The following is a 22310-nucleotide window of genomic DNA, read 5'->3' as shown; positions in this document are numbered from 1 at the left end:
CCTAATGCTGAGCCCCAGTAGCGAGGGGGGAGCCAGGCTCATTTCCTAGTGAGCAGCTTCACCACCAGAGGGAGATCCTCTCCCTGCAGAGAACAGCACAGAGCTGGCACTGCTCCTCAAGCACATACTTACGGGCTGAAGCTACCAACTCCTGCAGCAGCAGGCTGGTTTTGGTGCTGGAAGGAAGAGATGAGGACATGGGTTTGCAGAGGGAATGTGCCAGGAGAGGGCAATCTACCACCGTCGCATGGCTGCAGCACAACATCTGCATCCTCAGGCTCAAGCTGTGAGCTAATTCACTGCTCTGCAGATGGGGAACGGAAGCTGATGTGCTCGGGTGCACCAAAAGCAAGGCAGGAGGCCCCCCATGCAGCCATTCACTCTTTACTGACTCATTTCTAATTAGCAAGAATTACTATTATTTTCAGGCCTAAAAATTGATTTTCCTTCAACAGCATTTTTCTGTGCCAGGAAGAAAAAAAATAAAACACACTTGATAATAACCCAGAAATACACAGAGCTGGAAACACTGCCCCTTTGGCACTAGGTATCCCCACCACGTTGTTCAGGTCACTTCCAGGTGACACTTGCTCGGTTTGAACGTTGCCCAGCTGCTACGTGCTGGGATATGTCAGCATGGGGCCTTACCAGGTGGCAGCAAGGACACAAATGAGGACATGAGCAGATGTCCCTACTGCAGCTGGCTTGCTCCTGATCAGACAGACAGCCACCAGCCACAGCACCCCTTTGGAAAATAAGGGAAGGATGCAAGTTCTGACAAGGATGTGATGCTCCTCGCTGTAAGCACACAGTTACCATGTGTTTGCTTTGCTTCCTGTCAGACACAGCCTCTGCCAGCTGTAAGCAGGCACACAGCCTGTGCCAGCACATGCCAAATGCAAGCTTATGTGGCTGTGGGTGTGTGAATGAGCTGCTGTGGGGCTGGGACACCAACCAGCAGGTCTGGAAGTACAGAGTAGGCTCAAACCAGAGCAGAGCTGAGCGCTACACAGCAGCCCAGCACTTTGGCAATCAGTACAGCATCACCTTCTTCTGAGCTCTGCTGTAAGTGAGCAAAGTGACAGATCAAGCTAATATTAGCAGGTACAGCAAAGCAATGAAACAGCTCATCCCTCCCACTGCTGCCACCCACACCGCAGCAGAGCTTTGCAGCCAGTGGGGAGCACACTGCAGCCTGCAGCAGCCACAGTGACAGCCCAGCCTGCGTCCAGGAGATGAGGCACACAGCACAGAGCAGTGCAAGGACGGCTTTGCAAGGCCAATTTATCTTGTCTACAACCTGCCCTGGGCTCAGAGCAGCTCTCGCACTCCAGCAAGCAGGGCTCTGATTGCCAACAGAAACTCATATGCTTTGCTCTTGGCTCCCCAGAGTTTCTGAGCTTGAGAGTGGGAGAGCATCAGCCAAGTTAGAGCATCCAAACCTGCAGGGATGAAGGACACAGATAACAAGGCAAGAAGCTATCTGGAGGTCATGCCAAGATCAGACAAAGGTGGGAAGAATCAGGAATGCACATAAGCACATCTGTCCCTGCTCTGTCTGCAGCAGCTCCAGCTCCAAGCCTGTTTGAGGGCTGTGCTCCGACCTCAGTGCACCAAACCACAATTGGGAAGTCCCCTCTCAATAGACAAAGCCCAGCACTAATGCACAGATGCTACTGCTTCAACTCTTTACAGAGGCAAAGAACAAGCAGGAGCCATTTCTCAGCCAGGGAAATGACCCCTCCTTAAATTACAAAACTACCTACTCACAGTACTTGCAGCATTTTGCCCATCTTTCCTTTGCCATTGGCTGCTGCAGTTGCATAGGAAACTCCTCCAGCTCCAGCACAGAGCCGCAGGGATGAGGATGCAGTAGCAGAGGTGCCCTACATAGAGCTGCTGAGCTCCCACAGCAGTGCCAAGCTCCAGTCCTACCTACAAACTGATTTCTGGGCTGCTTTGGTACAGGGGATTCTCACAGATAATATATACAGAATAATACATGATGACATACTAGATGCATGGGCAAAACAAGAGGAAGGATCAGCACCAAATCAAGGAGGTAAGTGTATTCCTTGGGTAATTCTCCTGACTTGCAGAGCATAACAAAACAAGTTCAACACAAGTTACTCCAAAAGGGGGATTTCCCGAGTTGTAAAATACACTAAAATCCTAAACAATTTCTCCAGCTTCCCATTGTTGCAGACTGCTGCTCTCTGCTGCTTAGAACTCTGTGTCAGGCAGCTCCAGTGTGAGCAGAAACCACTGCCAGGCAGGGAAGCACCGCAGGCTGAGCAGTTCTGGTTGCACAGCCACTTACAGGCACCTTAATAGCTGACTCCATAGCGGGCTTGCTCCACTCTCTCCCCAAAGGTCATGTTTGAGCAGTGAAGGCAAACAGTCAGGGAACCCAAAGAGAGCACTGAGGACAGGTGAAGCACACAGACCTGCTGCAGACAGCCCCAGCAGCAATCTGGCACAACTACGAACCATGGCCAGCAGGAAGCTTTGCACTGCAATGCCAGCATCCTTCGAGTGCAGCCCACCCCCAACCCTGACATCAGACACTATAACAAGAGTAATTATTTCAGGCTTAATATTAGGAAACGTTTCTTCTCAGAAAGAGAAGTAATGCATTGGCAAAGCTGCCAAGGGAGGTAGTGGGGTCAGTGTCCCTGGAGATGTTCAAGGAACGTGGAAATGTGGCACTGAGGGACGTGGTGAGTGGGAGTACTGGTGGTATGACCTTAGTGGTCTTTGCCAACCTTAATGGCTCCATGATTACCATGAGCCTAACAGAGCCTTATCTCACAGGGGATAAGTGTGCAGAAGGAAGCTCAACACTGAGTCCCCACAGCTCGGATAGTGACACTGCAACTCACACACGATGATTTCCAACAGCGGATCAGAACCAGGATCAGTCCTTTATGGGCACTGCCAGGGAGACACACAGAGACAGCAGGGCCATCCCACAGCCTAAAGAACACACATAGGAAACACTGGGGGCCAAGCACCACTGTGAGGTCCTTACAGAAATCCCGCCTGCCCACTTGGAAAGAGAAACACTCTCAAGCTCAAACCAATGAGGGATGATAAAGAATGGGAAAGCCGAGAGCAGAGCCCCCCAAAAAGAGGGACAGCAATCCCAAAGCAGCACCACGCAGAGGAACAGGACAGAGAAACCCCACAAGGAGGGTGGGAAAAGGGAGAGGTTTGGTGCAAGAGAGCCGACGGGAGGCGGCAGTCAAACAGTGAGCTGGGAGCACGAGGCCAACAAGGAGTGCAATTGTCCTGATGGCTGCAGTCAGAGCAGCAGTGCGGGTTGTTGGCTGCTGGGAAGAGATGGAGGGCTCCCACAAAAGGGCAATTCACAGCCAGCCGGGGGGGCTGCAGATGTGTTGCAGCTTTGCATTCTCAAGACAAGACGCTTGCTGCAAACAAACTCCTTGCTTGGGCAGAAAAACAACAAAACAGCTAAAACATATCCAGTAACAAAACTGAAGTTATCAATTCTGCAACTAGAGGAACTGCTCAGCACCTCCAAGGCAGTAGCACATCGAGGCAGCAGAACAGCCCACTGGAAACCCAGGGGTGAGACAGCAGTTCTGCACTGCTCTGAGCCCCCCAGCCTCCCGCCACCTGCAGACGAGCTTCTGTAAGGCTGCTTCCATCATGCCTCTTTTGCTAAGGTAACAGCTGGTTAAGCCAGCAGAATCACAGAACTGCTGAGCTTGGAAGGGAACTTAAAGGAGTGTGGGCAGCAGAGTGTCCCCAAAAGCTTCAGGCTGCTGAGAGCCTGGGCGCAAGCGGGCAGAAATCCAAGGGGTGATGCAATATGGGAAACAGAGCACTGGAATTATCCAGGGGCTTACATTAATGCAGACAGAGGGTGATTACAGAAAGCTGTGATTTTCAGGGCCGATGAGCAGGCTTTCATGCAGCACTGCGTTGGCTGTTCCCGTGGGAAGGCTGAACCAGGTGTCCCTTAGGTGTCAGGTTTACACATAGAATGGTGGGGACTCTTGAGGATGGAGCAGAGGGCACAATACCCCTCTGGTCCCACTGCCACTTCTCAGTTGATGCTGCACAGGATGCAGTTGTGTCTGAGTTACAAGCACGCTCTGCTGGCTCATCCTCATCAACACATTCTAGAGATACCACTAGAAATACAAGTTTCAAGTTGGATGAACAGAGGGGCTGCATGTGAGGCACTCACCCAAGCCAGCCCCTTCTGCCCTAACATTACATTATGCATCCATGTTAATGGCATTAAGAGGGATGCTGCCACAGTGAAGAAATGCATGGCAGCAGCTCAGCTCTCTGCTGGCTTTCTGTCCCAAGCACCCCCTGCTACCTGCAGCAGAGAGACAAGGGCAGCAAGCTCCTGTGTCACATCTGTGAGCACTGCTCATGTCCCAGCTCATGCCTCGTTACCAAAATAGTCTCAGCCCTGCACTGGATACAGAGGAAATCAAATCCCCCTCAATTATGCAGCAGAGGAAGCAGCAACGTCTCCTATCCAACACTCACTTTGGATATAGAGTTCTCCATTCCTTAAAAATAGAAACAACAAACGGTTCTGTGAAAATGGCATCTCTTCTCAACGCACAGCTCCAGCTAGCTACAGTCCCATTAAAACTGCTTCTGCATGCGTTTAGTTCAAGAAAACCACTGGGGGAACAGACAGCTTTCATCTGCTCCAGAGCCATCTCCAGCAGCTGCTGTCTGCCCAGCCCTCTGTGCCCACAGCAGCCCCACCGAGCAGCTCAAACTGCAGCCCTGGCCCAGCAGCAGCACGCAGCCACGAGCCCTGGAGCTCCCCAGGCACAGCACAAAACCCACAGCTCCTACTCCTTCAGGAAAGAGGGAGTGCAGAATCCCAGCTCACACTCAGGTCAGGTTTTATTTCCAGAAGCAACTCAAGTGTGGCTCATCTTCAAAGCATTTCACAAAAAGAGGTCAAGTTCTTTTTTTTTTTTTTTTTTAATTAATTAACATCACAGTACTACGTTGCTCCTTTCTGAATGCAAGGAAAGGACTCGGAAGGATCTCAGCACGCCAGCAGTGAGACCACCAGCCCTGCTCTGACCCTTCAAGGAGTTCTCTGAAACCACTATAAGGCCCCACGCTGAGCATTTGCCTTCCAGGGCCAGGCTGCATGGGGACCTGGGCTGTCAAGATGATGCAGTCCTTCCCCAACCCACCCTCACTGACCACACAGCTCACATCTTTGTGTTCCTCAAACACCTTCAGGAACAGCCTCCCATGGGCAGCCTGTGCCAATACCACTGTGCCAGTCTTACGGAGATTTTCCTTAATATCTAACCTGAACCTCCTCAGCACAACTTGAGGCCATTACCTCACATTTACACAAGCCAGACAGAGCAGGTCTTTGTCCCTTACAGCAGTTCTGCTGCTGGCTGGGCTGACAGAAGAGCCCAGCATGAGCTGGGTCAGCATCACGGTGAGACAGCGAGCACAGCCACCTGAAGTCTGCACTGCCTCTGTGCTGCTCCTCCCTTGAGACCATGGCCTGAGTCAGCTGAAGCCAGCAAGTCAGTACATCCAGAGTCTCAAGACAGCAAGGCTCTGCGTTTGTCACTTTTGTGGAAAGCCGAACCAAAATAACTGCATGCAGCTCCACAGGCAACAGCACCGACATCCTCCGAAAGGCTCAGACTGTAGCTCTGCACTGCACAACCTGCGCCCACAGCCCAACAACCAGAGATGAGATGAACACCAAGGCATGTGCCAACCTCCCCCAGGTGCAAGATCCTGATTCAGACCCATCTCAGCCCCACAAGAAACCTGCACACCCAGTGAGCTCGCTGCAGCCATGGCTGGACCACAGATTTGCCCACATCTCCTCCACCAGCCACACTCCCATCAATATTTACATACAGTCCAGAGGTGCACAATCACAAGACAGAGGGTTCAACATACTTTATGTAATTAAGTCTGTAGATACTGGTGCCACAGAACACGGAGTACTTAAATAATTATGGGAAACGAGAAAATGGCTCAGGCACTAATCAACTTCTATATGACCTTGTGGGACAGCTAATTATGCAGAAGTCACAGCTCACGAGCCCAGGGCTGGGGGCATTCTCCTGCAAGCTGAGTTGTTTATGCTCTGCATTCTGCTGCTCTCCATAAAACACACTGCCTGCACTGTGCTCTGCAGCCAGCATCCAAAACAGCCATCCCATCAATCCAGGGATGGAAACAGGAATGCACTGCCTTCCAGAATTGCAGGCAAACCAATTTTCTCTTGACTGTGCGTTTTCATAAGCAAGCAGCATTAGAAGTGCCTTCCCCATGCATGCAGCCTTGGCTCAGAAGAGCTGCACGTCTCATCAAGCACACCCCGTGCTGTGGTTTTGGTGCAGTGCTTCCACCAGGGAGCAGAGGTTTTTCTTGGTGCACTGACCCTTCCTTGGCAGCCCTTCTGAAAGCCTCACGGCCATCTTACCTACACACAGAGCACTTACAGATGTCTCAAAACAGACCTTACCACGCTACCTCACTGTCTCACCTTCACACTCCTCCTTCCTCAGAAGTTTGACGAAGCCACGTTTTCATTATAAGCAGAATGGAACAACAGCAGGTGCTTACTACATCTCTCCTGCATGAGGTCTGACTTCCAGCATTCAAGATGAGAGCAGAGAGGTTTTATTTTAGGGCAGCAGGGGTGGCTGATTGCCTTTTTAATACAGTCATAGTTTTTGCCTTCTGTGATTTTAAGGCACGTTTGTTTGTGGAAGAAAACCAAATGTGAATCCCAGAAGAGCTATGAACGTTCAAATATTCCTGAAATATTACTTGTTAAGTGCTTATCAGATCCATTACACAACAGAGCAGTAAAAACAACACTACGGGGAGGAGCACGCATGGTGGTTTGACAGCTTTACATAACACAGTTGTCCCAAATACACACTAATAAATACCAAAGCACAGCTTAGTGTGTGCAGAGGGAAGAAAGGCAGTGTGCACAGACAATTACATCTGCGTATCATTCATCTACAGCAATGCCCTAAACTAGGGGAGAACAGGAGAGGCACTGCTCTAGGATTTCACTGTGGACCAGTGCCCCCAGGGCTGCTGCTCCCTGCAGGGCTTGGTGCCTCCTGCAATGTCCCCCACTCACACTGACCAGCCAGGGCCCCAGGAGAAAGGCACATGCGTCCTTCCTTCCAGAATAAGCATCATAAGTTCATTTGTGTTGGTTCTCTACAATGTACAGCCACTACCAGGGCTTTAAAGATTGGTGTAAGGCTGCATAACCAGATCAAAAGATGTGTGCTGCACGCAACACTGCTTAAAACCCCTTGTGCCTCAATGGGAAACGGTCAACAACTTTTAATTGCAGAATAGTATCTGCCAGGGTTTCTGCACGATACGGAAAGCACAAAAGAGCTGGTTTACAGGGAGGTTTTCCCAAGGATCCAGCTGCATGCCTGCACGTTGAGCTATGCCCTACCTGACTGGTTGTTCCTCATGCGGATGGCTTTTGCCTTGGCCAGCTCCAGCGCCGTGACCCAGCGCTGCCTCTCCACTTCTGAGCTGGCCTTCAGGTGGTAAGTCCTGCCCCCGTTGGACAGCACAATGTTGCACGAGTCCTCGGTGTCGATGTGAGCTGTGGACAGGTTGATGGTGCCACGGCACGTGTGGGCCATCTCCGCCTGCGTCCTGCAAGGGAACAGAGCACAGGGAAGGGTAAGGGATGAAAGGTAATGGCCTCGAGGTGTGTCAGGGAGGTTCAGGTTAGATATTAGGAAAAATTTCTTCTCCAAAAGCATCGGCACAGGATACCCAGAGAGGTGGTGGGGTCACTGGCCCTGGAGGTGCTCAAGTAACATGGATATGTGGCACTGAGGGAAGCGGTCAGTGGGTACGATGGGGGTGAGCTCGGGTCGCACTTGATTTTTAAGATCAAGGTCTTCTCCAACCTTAATGATTGTATGATTCAATGATACTAAACCCCTCTGCATCCACCTGGGGTGGCCAACACACTCCTGTGTGCCCCCAGCCATGTACCACTGGCATTTCTCACTGGCACTGCAGCTCTTCTCCCTCCCCATACCACTGCACCTCCAACAGCTCTGCCTCTCTCCATCTTATCCCTTCAGTCATTCTCCTATGTGCAAGTTAGATAAGATCTTGCATGCAAAGATATTCATTTGTAAAGCAAATGAGCACAGCACAATTCTTCCACAGCTTTCAGAACACCTTTACAGCTGGAAGGACTGCTGCATACTTCAACGGGCTTACTCATCTGAGCACAAACAGCAGGAGGCTTTTCTGGGGCTGAACTCACCAACAGCCAACACTCAACACTCATTTACCCCAGCCCAGCAAAGCAAGGAGAAGCAGGTATGCTGCTACCATCACACACAAGAGGCAAAACTCCTGGTTAGGACAAACCTTTCTCCAGATCCTTACTCAGGAATCAGGCTTCTCATTCACCCCCCACAGCTCATGCCTGCCTACAGCAGCACCTCCAGGCTGGATAGGATGGAGCTGAGATGTGGGCCAACAAGAACCTGAATGAGGTTCAACAAGGCCAAGTGTAAGGTGCTGCACCTGGGTCAGGGCAATCCCAGGTATGCACACAGACTGGAAGAAGAACTCCTCGACAGCATCCCTGCTGACTGGATCCCTGCAAAGACTGGATGTGTCAAAGGCTCTCAGGCACAAAGATAAATGCTTAAGTAGACCCAAAACCACTTCCACACGCACTGCAGCATTTGCAGCTGCCTAAAATAGCCCTGCAAGCACTCAGCCCAGAAGTCCCATCATCTTTGCACCACTCTGCAGTGCCAGCAATGCCAATCCCAGCATAGGGCAGGGCGAGCTGCTGCCAGCTCCTGCCCAGGGCTGCCTGCTCTCAGCTGGGGCTGCAGACACCACAATCCCATCCCCCAGCCCCTGGGGCTGAGCCAGGCCCTGTCCTCAGGAGCAAATCAGAGTGTTTTCTGATTGATAGATGGGTACAGAACAGCAGGACAGAAGGGTCGTGTAGTTCCAGATGGCTCTCATCTGAATCATTCCCAGAGTCCTCTTCCCCCGACCGAAACCTGTTGGAATTGAGATGTCTCACAATAATTAGATGGATTCCTCTAACATTTCAGCAGGATACATTACTAGGTGGTTGCTCACTGAATTGCAAGAGGAATAACAGGAATTGGTAGGAATTTCTTTCCACAGGAATGGCTCCTTTATTTCCCCCCAGGCCAGTGGCACCGTCCTTCCTCAGGAAGGCCCCAGTTGTGGCAGCTCCAACTCCTGAGGACAGTGGCATGGCAGAAATGCTCAGGGGTTGCATTCACCAGGAGGCAATAAAGAGCATCACACAGCTGTTGCTGAAGGAAAACCACTGTGGGAGATGGCAAAGCATAATGCAAGGCAAGGGCAGTGCTCCTCAAGCACTCGAACGCTTGAGAAGAAGCCAGGCACAACCTCCCTAGAAGGGATGGATCATCCTCACCTGATTTCAGGCACCCAGATGGGCAGATGGCTTTGCTGCTCCCTACAGGGCAATGCCACATCTCTTCTATCACTTGACCCTTCACGTGCAGAATGCTGTCTCCATCCACCTTCACGCTCTGTCAAAGTTTCCATTTATTCCTCTCTCCCACACTCACAAGCTCCCTCCATCCACACCAGCAGCCATGGTTCTCCTGCCCAGCCCCTCTCATCCCCGGGTCACCACTGGCTCCTCCACAGATGAGGTGAAGTGACTGCTGGCCACGACTGCTGAACAAGTTCAGTCACATCTCTGAAGCTGGGAGCAGAACAAACCATCAACTGCTGGGCAGCAGAAATGCTCCCAGAGGCACACAGCCCCAGCTCATACCAACAGCATGATGGGCACAAGGCATCCCTACCAGGGCCAGGAGCATCTCCCTTGTTCCCAGATGGTTCAAAGTAGTTTTCCAGCTGCTTCCTTCTCTGCCACCTTCAACATGGCTGTAATAACAATGCATCACCAACGCGGGGTGCAAGGAGCTGCATCCCAACCTGGTATACAGTAAGAGCCACTCTGCATCACCAGCAACAGCATCCCCAGGGTTTTCCTCACCTACTCAGCTCTGGCACTGCTTTGCAGGCTCCACGTGCAGCCTTGCAGGAAGGAAAGCCCCCTGGCACCTCCTAAGTGTGAAGTTCAAACTCAGCGATGCAGCGTGGCAATGTTTGTTTGCAAGAGGGGTGATCTGGCTCAAAACAAAGCCAAGCACTGATATTCATTGCCAGAATCATTCACCTCGTGATGCAGCATGTACTGGCGTTCTCCCAGGAGGGATTACTTTTCACTTCTAGAAAACAGCTAAAATGATTTTCTCTTACACAGGAAACAAAAGGTCTCCAAGGTGACTTCACTAAATTAAGTCCCATAACTCAGCGCTGCTCTCCCACCCAAGAAAAGCAATTGGGCACAGGATTCTGTTCTTCAAGCTATCTCACCTCTCAGCACCGATCTGCATGGGAAATCAATTGCCATCACTCAGCACCCACACACGAGCCAGGCACCTGACCCAGCTCCCAGCCAACAAGCCATTTCCTCTGTCCGCATGCAGAAAATACGAGGTGCCCTTCAGAAGCACTTGTGTTCAGCTGGATCTGCTTATTCACCGCCAGCAGCTCAGCTATTGCATAACGTGATCCGGGGCAGATTTTGTGATTCTTCACTTTCTGCAATAATCCGAGAGCTGCACATATGGGAAAACACGTGGGCAGGCTGCAAGGGGCCGAACTGGGGTTCAACAAGAGGAGAGCTGGACGCTGCCAGGATCTTCTGCTGCTCAGAACAAAGCTCTTACTGAATTCAGGGATGTAAAGTCATAGCTGTGCACAGCGTGCAAGGCATATGGCAGACAACCAGAGAAGCTGTTAAGGTTACTTTAATACCACAGATCTAAACACACAGAGCTTAACGAGACAACTCTGGGCTTTTGCCTATGAGATCTCCCATGTAAAACACCTGCAGTCTCATTCTCAGCATCTCTTACCTCACAACCCAGCAGATGAGGTATAACAGAAAAGAGCAAATCGTGATGTAAAGGCCTCCTTGCTAGTCCTGGAGGAACACCTGAGCCACATCCAGTGCTCCAGGGTTACACAAAAGAAAGATGCTCTCACTCTGCAATGACTGAATTTCACTGCTGTATAAGAAGAGCTCAGATTTAGCAACAGAGTAAAGGCCAAAGGAAAAAAAAAAAGAAAGGATTAAGTTTTTCACCTAAGCTCTGCAGCTTCAGTTTGGTGACATCACAGTTTTATACACCACAGCCAAAGATTTTGCTTTAATGCTGGCAAGATGCTGCTGTGCCCCGTGACTCCAACTGTGCAGCTCTGCAGGATGTTAATGGGAGGCAGCAAGCAGTGCGAGCACCGGGTCACGCTCTGCCCCCAGGTACTCCTTGGTTACAGCAAGCAAGGATGATGGATGCTTGGGGCTAAGCTGCTCTGTGCTGGGGCCATCACTGCTGCCCTCTGAAAATTCAGCTTCTTGAAACCATGCAAGCCACCCTAGTTTAGGGAGGAGTGAGTGCCCACACTGCACGTGCATCCCAAGAAGCTGCAGTCAGAGAATATCAGGGAGCATCCTAACTGGAAGGGGCTCCTGCAGCAGTATGAAACATCGCTCTGCTGATTCCCTCCCCTGAGCACCACCTCATCCCCTTACAGCTCGGCTTCTCCTTTCCCTTAGCAGCACACACACCATCCAAGCGACCACAGGGTCAGGGTGAGCTTCTGAACTGCTGTGGCTGCAGATGTATTTCGGTGCAGCTGAGCTCGGTAGGCACAGCACACGCAGGGACCTCATTATGTTACATTCGGCTTCACACTGGCGAGTTAGTTCTTCAAACTGGGTTATCCACAGCAAAACACTGCACAAACACCGAGCTGAGACTTCTTCCCTATGTTGTAAGGGTCACTGCTGCCTGCTCCCACGTTCCTGGCATCACTCTATCACTAAGCATCACCACAGATCCAAACACAAGTTAAGGCGTACCCATGGCAATGACCTCTGCAATATCCTCACCCTATCCTCCAAGAGATATCTCCTCTGTGAGATCAAAACCATTTACCTGCTGTAAGCCTGAGCAACCAACACACCCAGCCCCACATCCCAAATGCTGCACTCCCTTTCCATCACTCTCACAGCATTCAGGTGATCCTGAGGCAGAGAACAGGCTGTCACAGATCAGCATCACCCATCTATTAACTGGATCCTGCCTCTTGGCTCCTCAGTATTTTACCCACTCAGCCTCTGTTTTTTCAGCATGCAGATGTGCTGGGCTCAACTATTTCTCCCATGGGGACAGAATGCTGCATAAGAAATGCAGTTAGCACAGCACAGCTGTTGCAGGACAGCCCTGCAGCCACGTGGCCTCCTTCCCTCAGCCTGCAGGAGACCTTTTGGCAGATGGCTGAGGTCACACTGAGATTAGCAGCTCCAGGATATTGCCCACACCCATCAGCTTTTGAAAACAGAAAATGAAAACAATGCAACTCTTCCATAGAGAGCCATGAGACTTGGCACATGCTTGGAAAGAACTTCTCAAGCAGGAGGAATTGAAGAGCACATCACTGAGCATGGTTCTGTTAGTAGCCACAGATTGGACTTACCAAGCTGAGCCTTGGCCAAGCCTTCTGCTGGCACTTTTGGTGCATTCCCCCAGAGAGAAGGAAGTAAATCCGGGTGTGAAAGTCCCAAAGGAGAAGTGTGTATCTCTGTATTCGGCAGTGGCCAAGTCATTGCTGGAGCCAGGGGTGCACAGCCAAGCAGGGTGCAGGACTGCTGCTGGTGGCTCCTTGCGACTCCACAGCAGGACAAGAATCAAACCAAAGTGCTTTCAAAAAGCATTCAGGCATTCCTTCATAAATCTGAGCAAAGATAACTTGTCACCCCTTTCACAGTCCTGCCTGGGGATGGAGGGAGGGGAACAAGCCCATGGGGAGAGCAAAGGTTCAGACTGAAACTTGCTTCAGAAGATGCCTCGGTGTTTAATTGCCTGACTAGAAAGCCACATGCAAAACGTTCTGCTTCCATTATTAACCTGGAGAATATTTTTAGCCCAAGGATTTATTTTTTTTTTTTTTGAAGCAAGAGAAATGAAAGAATAGCAGAAATCCCACATGTATGTCCCAGGGATGCTGCATGGCAGCAGGAAGCCCAGAACACACCAGCATGATCTCCCATTCACGTGGCTGATGTTAGAGATACCAGCACAGACACCAAACCCCTCAGCATTCTCACTCTCTCTCAGTTCAAGGAAGGATTTTTTTTTACAGCAGCTCAATTCCAGAGCAAAGGGTCCAAGAGAAAGCCTGCCCTTGGCCAGGAGCAGCTTCCCCCGCTCACAGGGCAGGCGATGCACACACCCAGCACAGCACAAGCTTGCTCAGCACATCTCATACGAACCACAAGCTCCACATGACAAACAGCTCAGATACTTTTTTTTGCTTCCTCTTTTTCTTTTCACCAAACCTACCACATTTGCAAACAAGACCCAAACAAGCATATGGCAAGGGTTGGACTGAGATTCCTGCAAAAAGGCTCTGTTTGCTTTCATTTACGGGCTGATTAAGCCACAAGTGGCCACAGTGGTGATGGGGACAGAATAGTGACAATCAGGTTGCAGGGAAAAACAATCAACAGATCCAGGCTGTTGTCCCAGAGCACTGTTGTGTCACAGCAGCAGGCTGCAGCCACCAACCAGCAGTGTTGAAGGGGTTGGATCTGCACAGCCTGAAACCTCTCCTCCAAACAGAGGGGCGCAGGGACAGCTCCAGGATTTGGATGCTCAAGTTTACTTGCAGCACCCACGGCTGTGCAGAGAAATCCTTTGCAAGGAAACAACCAAAAGAACACCTCTCTGCTCCGTGTCATTTACAAACAGGAGTTGTCTCTCCTCACAGCGCCTTCTCCCCAAGAGGAGAACAGGCACAGGGGAGGCACGGGGAGGTGATTTGTCACAGTGACATCCTCAGCCACAGCCTCAGCATAGGACGAGGCACCACATCCATCACAGATGCTGCACAGAGGCTGGAGGCAGAACCTCAGCAGTGCATTCTGCCTATGTCAGCACTGCCCAGCCCACGGCTTCTTCAACACCAGCCACGAACCTTGGAATGGATGCAGGTCTAATGGATGGGGAGGGCGAGGGAACTTCAGAGACATGTCAGCTTGGCAGCTCTCAAGACCCAGACTGCCCCATTCCCTGCAGCACTCAGGTCCAGGCTGGAGCTGGGGCAATCAGCCTCACAGCACAGGATGAGGGGCTGTACATCCCTTCCAAACCAAGCATACAGTGATGCTGTGATAAATAAATGCAAACAAGTCCCAGCTCTTTCCAGCACAAAGCTCCTTCCCCCATGAGAAGGATGACCTGCTTCCCCAGGGCTTCCACCTCACACAGAAGGACACTGTGGAAGCAATCTATTCCCACATGCACTCTTCAGGACTACCGTCTGTAACACACATCACCCTCTGGTAGGCACAGTGCAGACATTCTGACAAGGGAACCTCAGCAGTGGCCAACAGGGAAAAAGAAAAACCTCAGTGAGCCAACACTCGGAAAACAAAAGGAGCAGCCAAGTTTGGCATTTGGGTTACCATGAGCTCCAGCTCCTCCCTGCAAGCCATGCTATCTCCATTTAACCACTGGTGACACCAGCAGTGGCCACGGCTGATAAGGGTATCGCCGTCACCATGGGCTCACAGGGAGCCATCCCCTTGCTCTGTATGGGAAAGGTGCTCTGTGCTGCTATGACTGAATCTGAGAAGCTCACAGGGCCCTTAAATGTTATGGGTCTGGGGCAATGTGCATAGCAAGGTTTTAATTCAGAGTGTTTTAAATCCTCCTCCATCCAAGAAAGGGCTCCAACAACACTCCAGCCACAAATAGGTGCACGGTATGGCTGCTCTCCTCCCCACCAGGTTCTTCCCAGTTAGCAGGATCTTACCTGTACCTCCCAAACTCTGTGTTAGAAATGAGTCGTGTTGGGTGCAGGGCTCCTAAATGAACAGGTATTTATGTTATCATCTTTAGGCTTCTCAAAGAGGTGTATGAGTAAGTTGCAACTTATTCTCCAGTTGCACATGTAGGATGTTGTAATACACAGGTGCTTAATGTTTTAAAGAAGCTCCTCACAACTACGTGAGCTTTATTTCCAAACAAAAGTTCAGAAACAGGATGATGGTGAGCATGGGGATCTGACTGCAGATGTGCAAAACACACAAGGTACCATCTGATGTTTAGGGTGTTTAGAGTAGCAGCTATTTCATCCCTTTATGTTGTGTTTAGGGATTGATTTGCTCAGCAGAAAGATGTTTTAGATTGGGCTGGTGCTTCTGCCACCAGGAGCAGCTGATGGGCTGCGTGTGGACGAGACAGGCAACACCTGCAGGCATTTCAGTGAGTCTGGGGACCTCGTTACAAGGTGGAAACCAAACCACAAAGCTCTGCAATGGAAGCAAACAGCCTCCTTGGGTAAAAGGACGCTGACAACGACCAAAGTGACTTCTTTGTTGTCTACATAAGCTGGGACAGGGAAGGAAAGAGTTAGAAAACCTACATTTTGTAGCAGTCTGTTCACCCCAGCAATCAGAAAGGATGGTGAGAGGGTGCTCTGTTGTTGTTTGTTTTTTCTTCTTTTTTTCCCCTATTCTTCCATGTCCAAACATGTCAGAGCGTGTGCTGTGAGACAGTGCTCTGCTGCAAATGGTAAGCTCTGCAGTTAATAACCCACTGCTGTAACTGTAAGTGAAACATCCCAGGGCAGTACGTTTCCTTTGTTTCTCATGCCTTTATTTCTCATTACAAACCTTTCCCCCATGCATCACATTATTCATTGTTCATGTTTTGGTATCCTCCACATCCCCATGGTTTAATTCCTGATTAAATTCAAGGTGAGGTTTTGTAGAAGTTCGCCTAGAAGTGAGCAGACTTGGTTCAAACTGTGATGTTCCCTTGTGGAAACTGGAGCTTGGAGCGCTGGAGGAGCAATGCCCTTGAACTCGGGATGCAATCACAAGGAATGATTGGGACACAGAGATCAGAGTGCTGTGGACAATACGGCTGATTTGATGGAAGATCGTGATGAAGCTGAGTGTGGCAAGGAGCTGGTGAAATTGAAGGGTTCCTAAAGTGTCTGCCTTACTAACAGGAAACTTGTGGCATCACGTTAGTTCAAGGAACTAATTTGGATTTTGTGTTGAGGGACGTGGTTTAGTGAGAACTACTGGTGATGGGTGGATGGTTGGACTGGATGATCTTGAAGGTCTCTTCCAACCTTGGCGTTTCTGTGAGTTCCAGTAACTGCAATGCTTAAACAGAAGTGGCAAACCACAGCCCCCAAGCACAGCCCAGGAGGGCAGGTGATGCAGCTCCCAAAGGCTCAGCTTTCAGAGGGCACTGATACAAACCCCCCCTCCCCACTTCTCAAAAAAAAAAAAAACATCAGATCAGTCTTTTTGCTTAGAAAAAAATGGTCAACTGAGATGAAGATCACACACACAAAATAAAAAAAGAAACAAATCAAGATCTGTGGGTAGCACTGCCACTAAGTACAACACCTCAGTTAAACTCTGAAGGAAGGTCTGGTCCAGACCCCATCACGTGGGCAGGAGTTAGCTTGCAAACGGCAAGACGCGTGAATTACACGTCTGGTGGCTCTGTTTTAAGCAAGAACGAACAAATTACCATACACAAGGTTAATTTGACAAATGCTCTTATTGCACAAGAACGCTGACATAAACGCAGCCCAGCAGACGTGAGCCTCAGGCAGTAATTGTGCTTGTTACTGCCGCAGCCTTTAAGTTCGCACTGGCCTCCTGGCCCTTGGAAATGGTGTTAAATGATCAGGATAAAGCCACAGTCATCTCCTGTTTGCATTTTCTCACCACCACGTCTGAGAACATGAGTGCACAGCACAGCCAATAGAGGACAGGCATTGTATTCTTACCCCACTGATGTGCATTCATAACGCTATTCAGACTGCTAAGGATGCCCCTGGGTTTTCAGATTACAGAGGTCTGGTTTGAGCACAAGTCTCATCCACTCTTGCTCAGACCTAACATGGACAGACGAGCTTCATCCCAAGAATGTTTCTCCTGCTGTGGGCTGCTGCCCTTCTGCAAGATGCAGTTGATGTTAATGCTTTCAGTACCAATTTCCCTTTGGAGATGCTGTGAATGAATTACAGCCCGCAACTTCCAACACTGAAGATCATTTTAAAGTCAGCACTTTTCTTTTTGCCAGCTTCGAAACAGCACTAAAGCCACAGCAAGGAATTTCTGTCTGGATGAGCTATTTCTTCTAGATACATACCTGATGAGGAGAGGTGAACTGGATGCAGAACCCACATCATTTGGGTAAGAGGCAAAGCTAGATCACTGCATTTGGAACCAAACCACACAGCTCCTGGGCTCAGCTCACATCCAGCTCTTCGGGCAGCTGGCACAAAGCTGCTGCTTGAGCAGAAGAGTGCATGAGCTCAGGAACTGAGATATATACATAAGTTATTTCCATGATCTCCACTATAATGCCTGCGGGATGGTCAGATTTACAGGCTCACCGCTGCATCCTTTGGGACACGTTCCTGGGAAGCATAAGGGTTAGCAATTCAGTGAACAGCATTTCTTTTCCCGTATAACCGATGAAACAAAAAGAAAATGCAAGAACTTAAACCATGGGTGCAATGTGAGTGCCTGGGGCAGTACAACGCAACGTGGGATCTTTCCCATTCCTTATGACCCAGCCCAAAAAATAAAAAGTTGGCAGCTGGCTTTTCAGCCGCTGGAGATGCCAAGAGCTTTTTTAAAATAGAAATCAGGAGTTAACTGCTTACTGGCCCATGATTCAGCCTGGCAGATCCAAGAGATCTGGCAGATCTTGCAGATGCCCAGGTGACCTTGAGCAGCTGATCTCAAGGGCTTTCCCTGCAATACCAAACACCCCAACACGCCTTCCATCATCAACATCTTGAGATTTCTTCCTGAAGTTCCACCTGCCATCAGCAGCCTCTGCTCAGGGTCAGACAAGGATGAAACATGGAAAAGGCCCAGTGGTTAGAGCAAGACACTAACTGATCAGTGACAGAGCACCAAAATAAGGAGCACTGAGTGAGACCCACACTCCCCCTCTGTCTCCATGCAGGAATACACAGCCACACAGAGCACATACAGGTCACACACGCCTTCAGAAATTCATCTTGGGCATCTGAGTCATGCCATCCTCTGCACTGGGATCAGTGCTGATGGGCAGTGTGTTTGCTGCAGAAATCCTATGGATATTGATCATGGTTAGCAGGAACAGAAAAGTTAAATGTGCAGCCGAGGAGGGGAAGGCAAAGCCAACCTCCTTCACAAGGAGCTGCTCTCACCTAGAAAAGGCTGAGTTAGAGCTCTAAGTGAATTTCCCAATTGCTCAAACCAGACGTTCAGCGTTACCTCAGCATACTGTTTTGCAAGAAACCCCTCGGAGCAGTAAGATGCTTAGGGAGCTTTATGTGCAATTCTTACAGCTGCTTCAGCACTGCCTGGGATCTACTGCCTGCTCTCAGCTGGGTGCTCACCTGGAGGAGAACACCACTGTCCTAGGAGGGGCACAAGAACAGTGAGGATGTGGCACTGAGGGATGTGGTCAGTGGGCACGGGGGTGGATTTGAGCACCTTAAAGGTCTTTTCCAACCTTAACAATTCCATGATTTGAAGTCTGACCTGCTCCTAGGGGGATGAGCTCTGTGAGTGGATATTTGTTCTAATTAGGACAGCTGACCAAAGCAAGCAATGCACTACCACACAAAGGGGCAGTGACCCACTCATTTTGTCAGTGCAGAAAAAAAAAGAGTGAAAACAGGAAAAGTAGAAAGCTATTTACTATGTGCATTGACTGACACCAGCACATCAATGGAAACTCCTCCAATATGTCATGAGATTACAGTCACACCTCTGAAAACAGATGTTGGCAAGCAGAGCTCAGCACTGGAAGGAAATCACACACTCCAATTCCAGCAAAAGCAGCCTACCTAGCACCACGGGTCTTTGGTGCTTGGAAAAGCACACCACAACACTCCTGGTTCCTGCAGGAGGTTGAAGTATTCCCCCAGTTGCACATGTTGGCGTGGAGGAGTTGGTCCTCCAGGCCCCGGAGGACAGCAGGTGGAAGAACAGCTGGAGGCACAGTGACAAGGAGGAGGTTTTGTACTGCTGGGAGAGATGGATCTCAAGGGCAAAAGGAAGGCTGTAACGCGCAGCAGAAGGAGGGCTGCTGTAGGAAGCCTTTCCCAGAACAGCACACTAAGAAGTACACACTAGTCAAAAAGCAGCAAAATGCTCTTTTTTCCTCCCCAAGAAAGGGAGCTAGATTACCTGAAGATCAAGTGGAGAAAACCAAGCTGTCAGACCCACAACGCTCGCACGCAGGAGCAGATTCTTTTTATAGAGATCTGGCACAGCAGAAACATTCCTCTTGAGGTTTTATTAAAGATACAAAAGGTGCACTTAGCACTGAGCAGTACAACGTGCCCTCAGTCATTTCAATCACACGAGCACACTGAAACCAGACAGCAGTTTGAAGCATCTCTGCCAGGTTTTCACTACTCCGGCTATAAACTCTCCCTTAATACATCACACATTACCAACCCTGTTCTCTCTGCTCTCTTACAAAGCCAATAAACATCTACCGTGTTTTCTCCCATTAGCAACTAAAGGAAAAAACAATTGGGATAAAAGATGGCTTTGGAAGACTGAATGGCTCTCAGTATCTCAGCAGCAGGGTGCTGTGCTTCCCATCCTGCTCCTTCCACTAAAGTCTTGCTCAGCAGCTGCCATCCACCACATCCAGCTGCAGCAGCATAAAGCCTGACCAACAAGCCCTCTCTCAGTGTTTTTCTTGGGCATGGAGTGCACTTAAAGGCTGTTCCTGCTGGCGGGACATAGGCTCACTGTAACACCTACACAGGGCACCACAGCGCTCAGTCAGGTGCATGTGAAATCAGTGCAGATTAACCAGCAGTTCCATAAACAAACCCCAACCGTAAACTAGAAACACACCTGATGGTAACAACAGACTTTACTTGTACAACACAGGGGGCACTGCATCTGACTGCAGCTTCTGTGGCAGCAGCAAGGAGAGCCCAGCTGTGCGCTCCCAGCTTCGCTGCAGATGTGCCACCACCATCCTGCAGCGCTTGGAGGACCGTGGAACTGAACTCCTCCTGTTCCCACCAGCAGACAGCACACACATTGATATGCCTGCTTACAGCTGCTGTGCATTGGGAAATGAAAAGCAAAGCCTTGTTCCCATGACACATTTTGAGCGAGTGACATCACAGCAGTGCTTCACCGGGGATGGCAGGTCATGCATGAACCTGTGATGCTCCAAACTGGAGAAGCCCAAGATATTCAACACTGCACTGTAAAGGCATCTTAGGGCTGCAGACGTCCCAGCAGCTACACGGACACGAGCACACAGGTGAGAACATGGCAGGGTTCCTATCCTTCAGCTCCTGAAGTAAACCCTGCTCCTACGGTATGTGAGCTCGGCCGGGTCCACAATTCCCATCCATTCTGTATTTAAACACCCTCTAATGAAACCCACAATACACCAGCAAAGCAGTTTAGTCACATCCTAGATGATGTGCATGCATTTGTATTGGCTCGTCAACCCCCAAATACCAGACAGGAGCCCTTCCTCTAGTCTGACCTTAACTTTAGAGAATAAAACTACCAAACTGAAGGGGGGGGAAAAAAAGCAGAAGAGCTGCAAACGGTGCAGGAACCACTGCTGCTAAGCTTGGGCTGGAGCAGTTTGATGAGCACTGCTGGTTTCTACAAAACTAAACTCCCAGCACTATTAAAAGATCCACTTCATAACAGGCACAGAGCACACAGTGCAGTTATATTGCTTGAACCACACTTTAAGCACCAGTGTCCTTGCTGACTCCCCACCAAAGCAGCTTTTCAGACTTACAGTGGACCCTGCTTATTTCCCAGCTCAGTGCACAGCAGCAAGGCCCAGCCATTACAAGGTTCACCCCTATGGGCACTCCTACCCCACATCCCTGTGGCGTGATTTAAGCCTCACCCACAGAGAGAGCAGAGCAGGAACAACACAAGGACAGAACCATACGTTAACAGAGATTAGGTGGCACCTTGGGACGCCTCAAGTGCAACCTGCTGTATGCAGGAGCAACCAAACTGGGCTGCTCAGCACCCTATGGAGCCAGAGTTTGGGTACCTCCAGGAATGCACTGCAGGACCCCAGTGCTTGGCCCCTACCTCCAGTGAAAACCCATCTCCTGGGTTTCCCACCTGATGGTGCACTTTCTAGCACAGCAGCCTCTCTGCTCTTGTTTGTACCATCCACAGACTTGCTGTGATTGCACCACTGATAAAGATACTCCAAAGCAAATACTGGGCTAGTATTGTGTAATCTGGTACCTATAAAAAGAAAAATCACATTACATGACCAAGCACTCAACACATATCCAGCCACACAGCACTCCCAATAGATCCTTAGTGAGACACAGCTGCTGTGAACACCAAACAGCTTCACCAGGAGTCCCACGCTGTCTCAAGACAAAGAAAGGAACAGCGCAAACCAGCAATAGGAGCCCAGAGCCTGCAGTGCACCTTCAATTTAAATCACACAAGACTGAGACGATTCTGTCACCTTTTGTACTATTTCCATGAAATATGCAGCAACCTACCAGCAGCATAAAAACAAAAGACGACTTCAGGCAAAATGGCTTTTGGTTTGAGAACTGCCTTACCTCCTGCTGCTTTCAGAAATTACATCCCGGGAGAGGCTGAGATGGGAGCCTGCAGCAGTCTTGCAGCAACACAGATACATAAGCAGCAGGGAAAGGAAAAACTGCTTGGATGAAGCCGTGTATTAGTTTCATCTGACCACACATAATAAACCTGTAGCACTTTCTGCTCCACAAGATCTGCTGAGTAACACCTAAGTGGTAACACGGGAACAATAAATGGCAAATGCAGAGCTCACAGCATCATTCAGAGTAAGGACGTGTGCATATACAGCTACACACTTGGAAACATCAATGCTTGAAGGTATGCATCCTAATAACAAAGGATGGGACTTCTGAAGAACGAAAGCCTACACTTGACCACAATTGGGTCAGGAGGGCCTCCAAAAAGGATTCGATGAAGGAGTTAACCTTTGGTTTAACTCCTAACGAGCTGCAGGCTCAGGTGGCACCGCTCACCTGCTGCACATTGCAAGGCAGAAAGATGCTCACTGAAGCACATGCCTGCTCTCAGCTCTCTGCTGGGC

At 49.9% G+C, this 22310-nt stretch overlaps 1 protein-coding gene across 6 annotated transcripts in view; it reads right to left on the bottom strand.

The window, feature by feature from the left end:
- Positions 1-22310, bottom strand: part of OSBP2 (oxysterol binding protein 2) — a 63186-nt gene that overhangs the window by 35245 nt on the left and 5631 nt on the right. For all 6 annotated transcript variants that reach the window (XR_006170511.1, XR_006170512.1, XR_006170514.1 and 3 more), the window contains exon 2: positions 7481-7689. Coding sequence is in view for 1 of the 6 variants with exons in the window: in XM_042828500.1 (XP_042684434.1) it covers positions 7481-7689 (209 nt within the window). In the remaining 5 variants the exon portion in view is untranslated. The remainder of the gene's footprint in view (positions 1-7480; positions 7690-22310) is intronic.

Source organism: Centrocercus urophasianus, unplaced genomic scaffold, assembly GCF_019232065.1.
Source record: "Centrocercus urophasianus isolate 14NV4802_14NV808 unplaced genomic scaffold, USGS_Curo_1.0 seq_30, whole genome shotgun sequence".
In the NCBI taxonomy this organism is placed as follows: domain Eukaryota; kingdom Metazoa; phylum Chordata; class Aves; order Galliformes; family Phasianidae; genus Centrocercus; species Centrocercus urophasianus.
The sequence above is the reverse complement of the archived record's forward strand: the minus strand, read 5'-3'. Positions and strand labels throughout refer to the sequence as shown.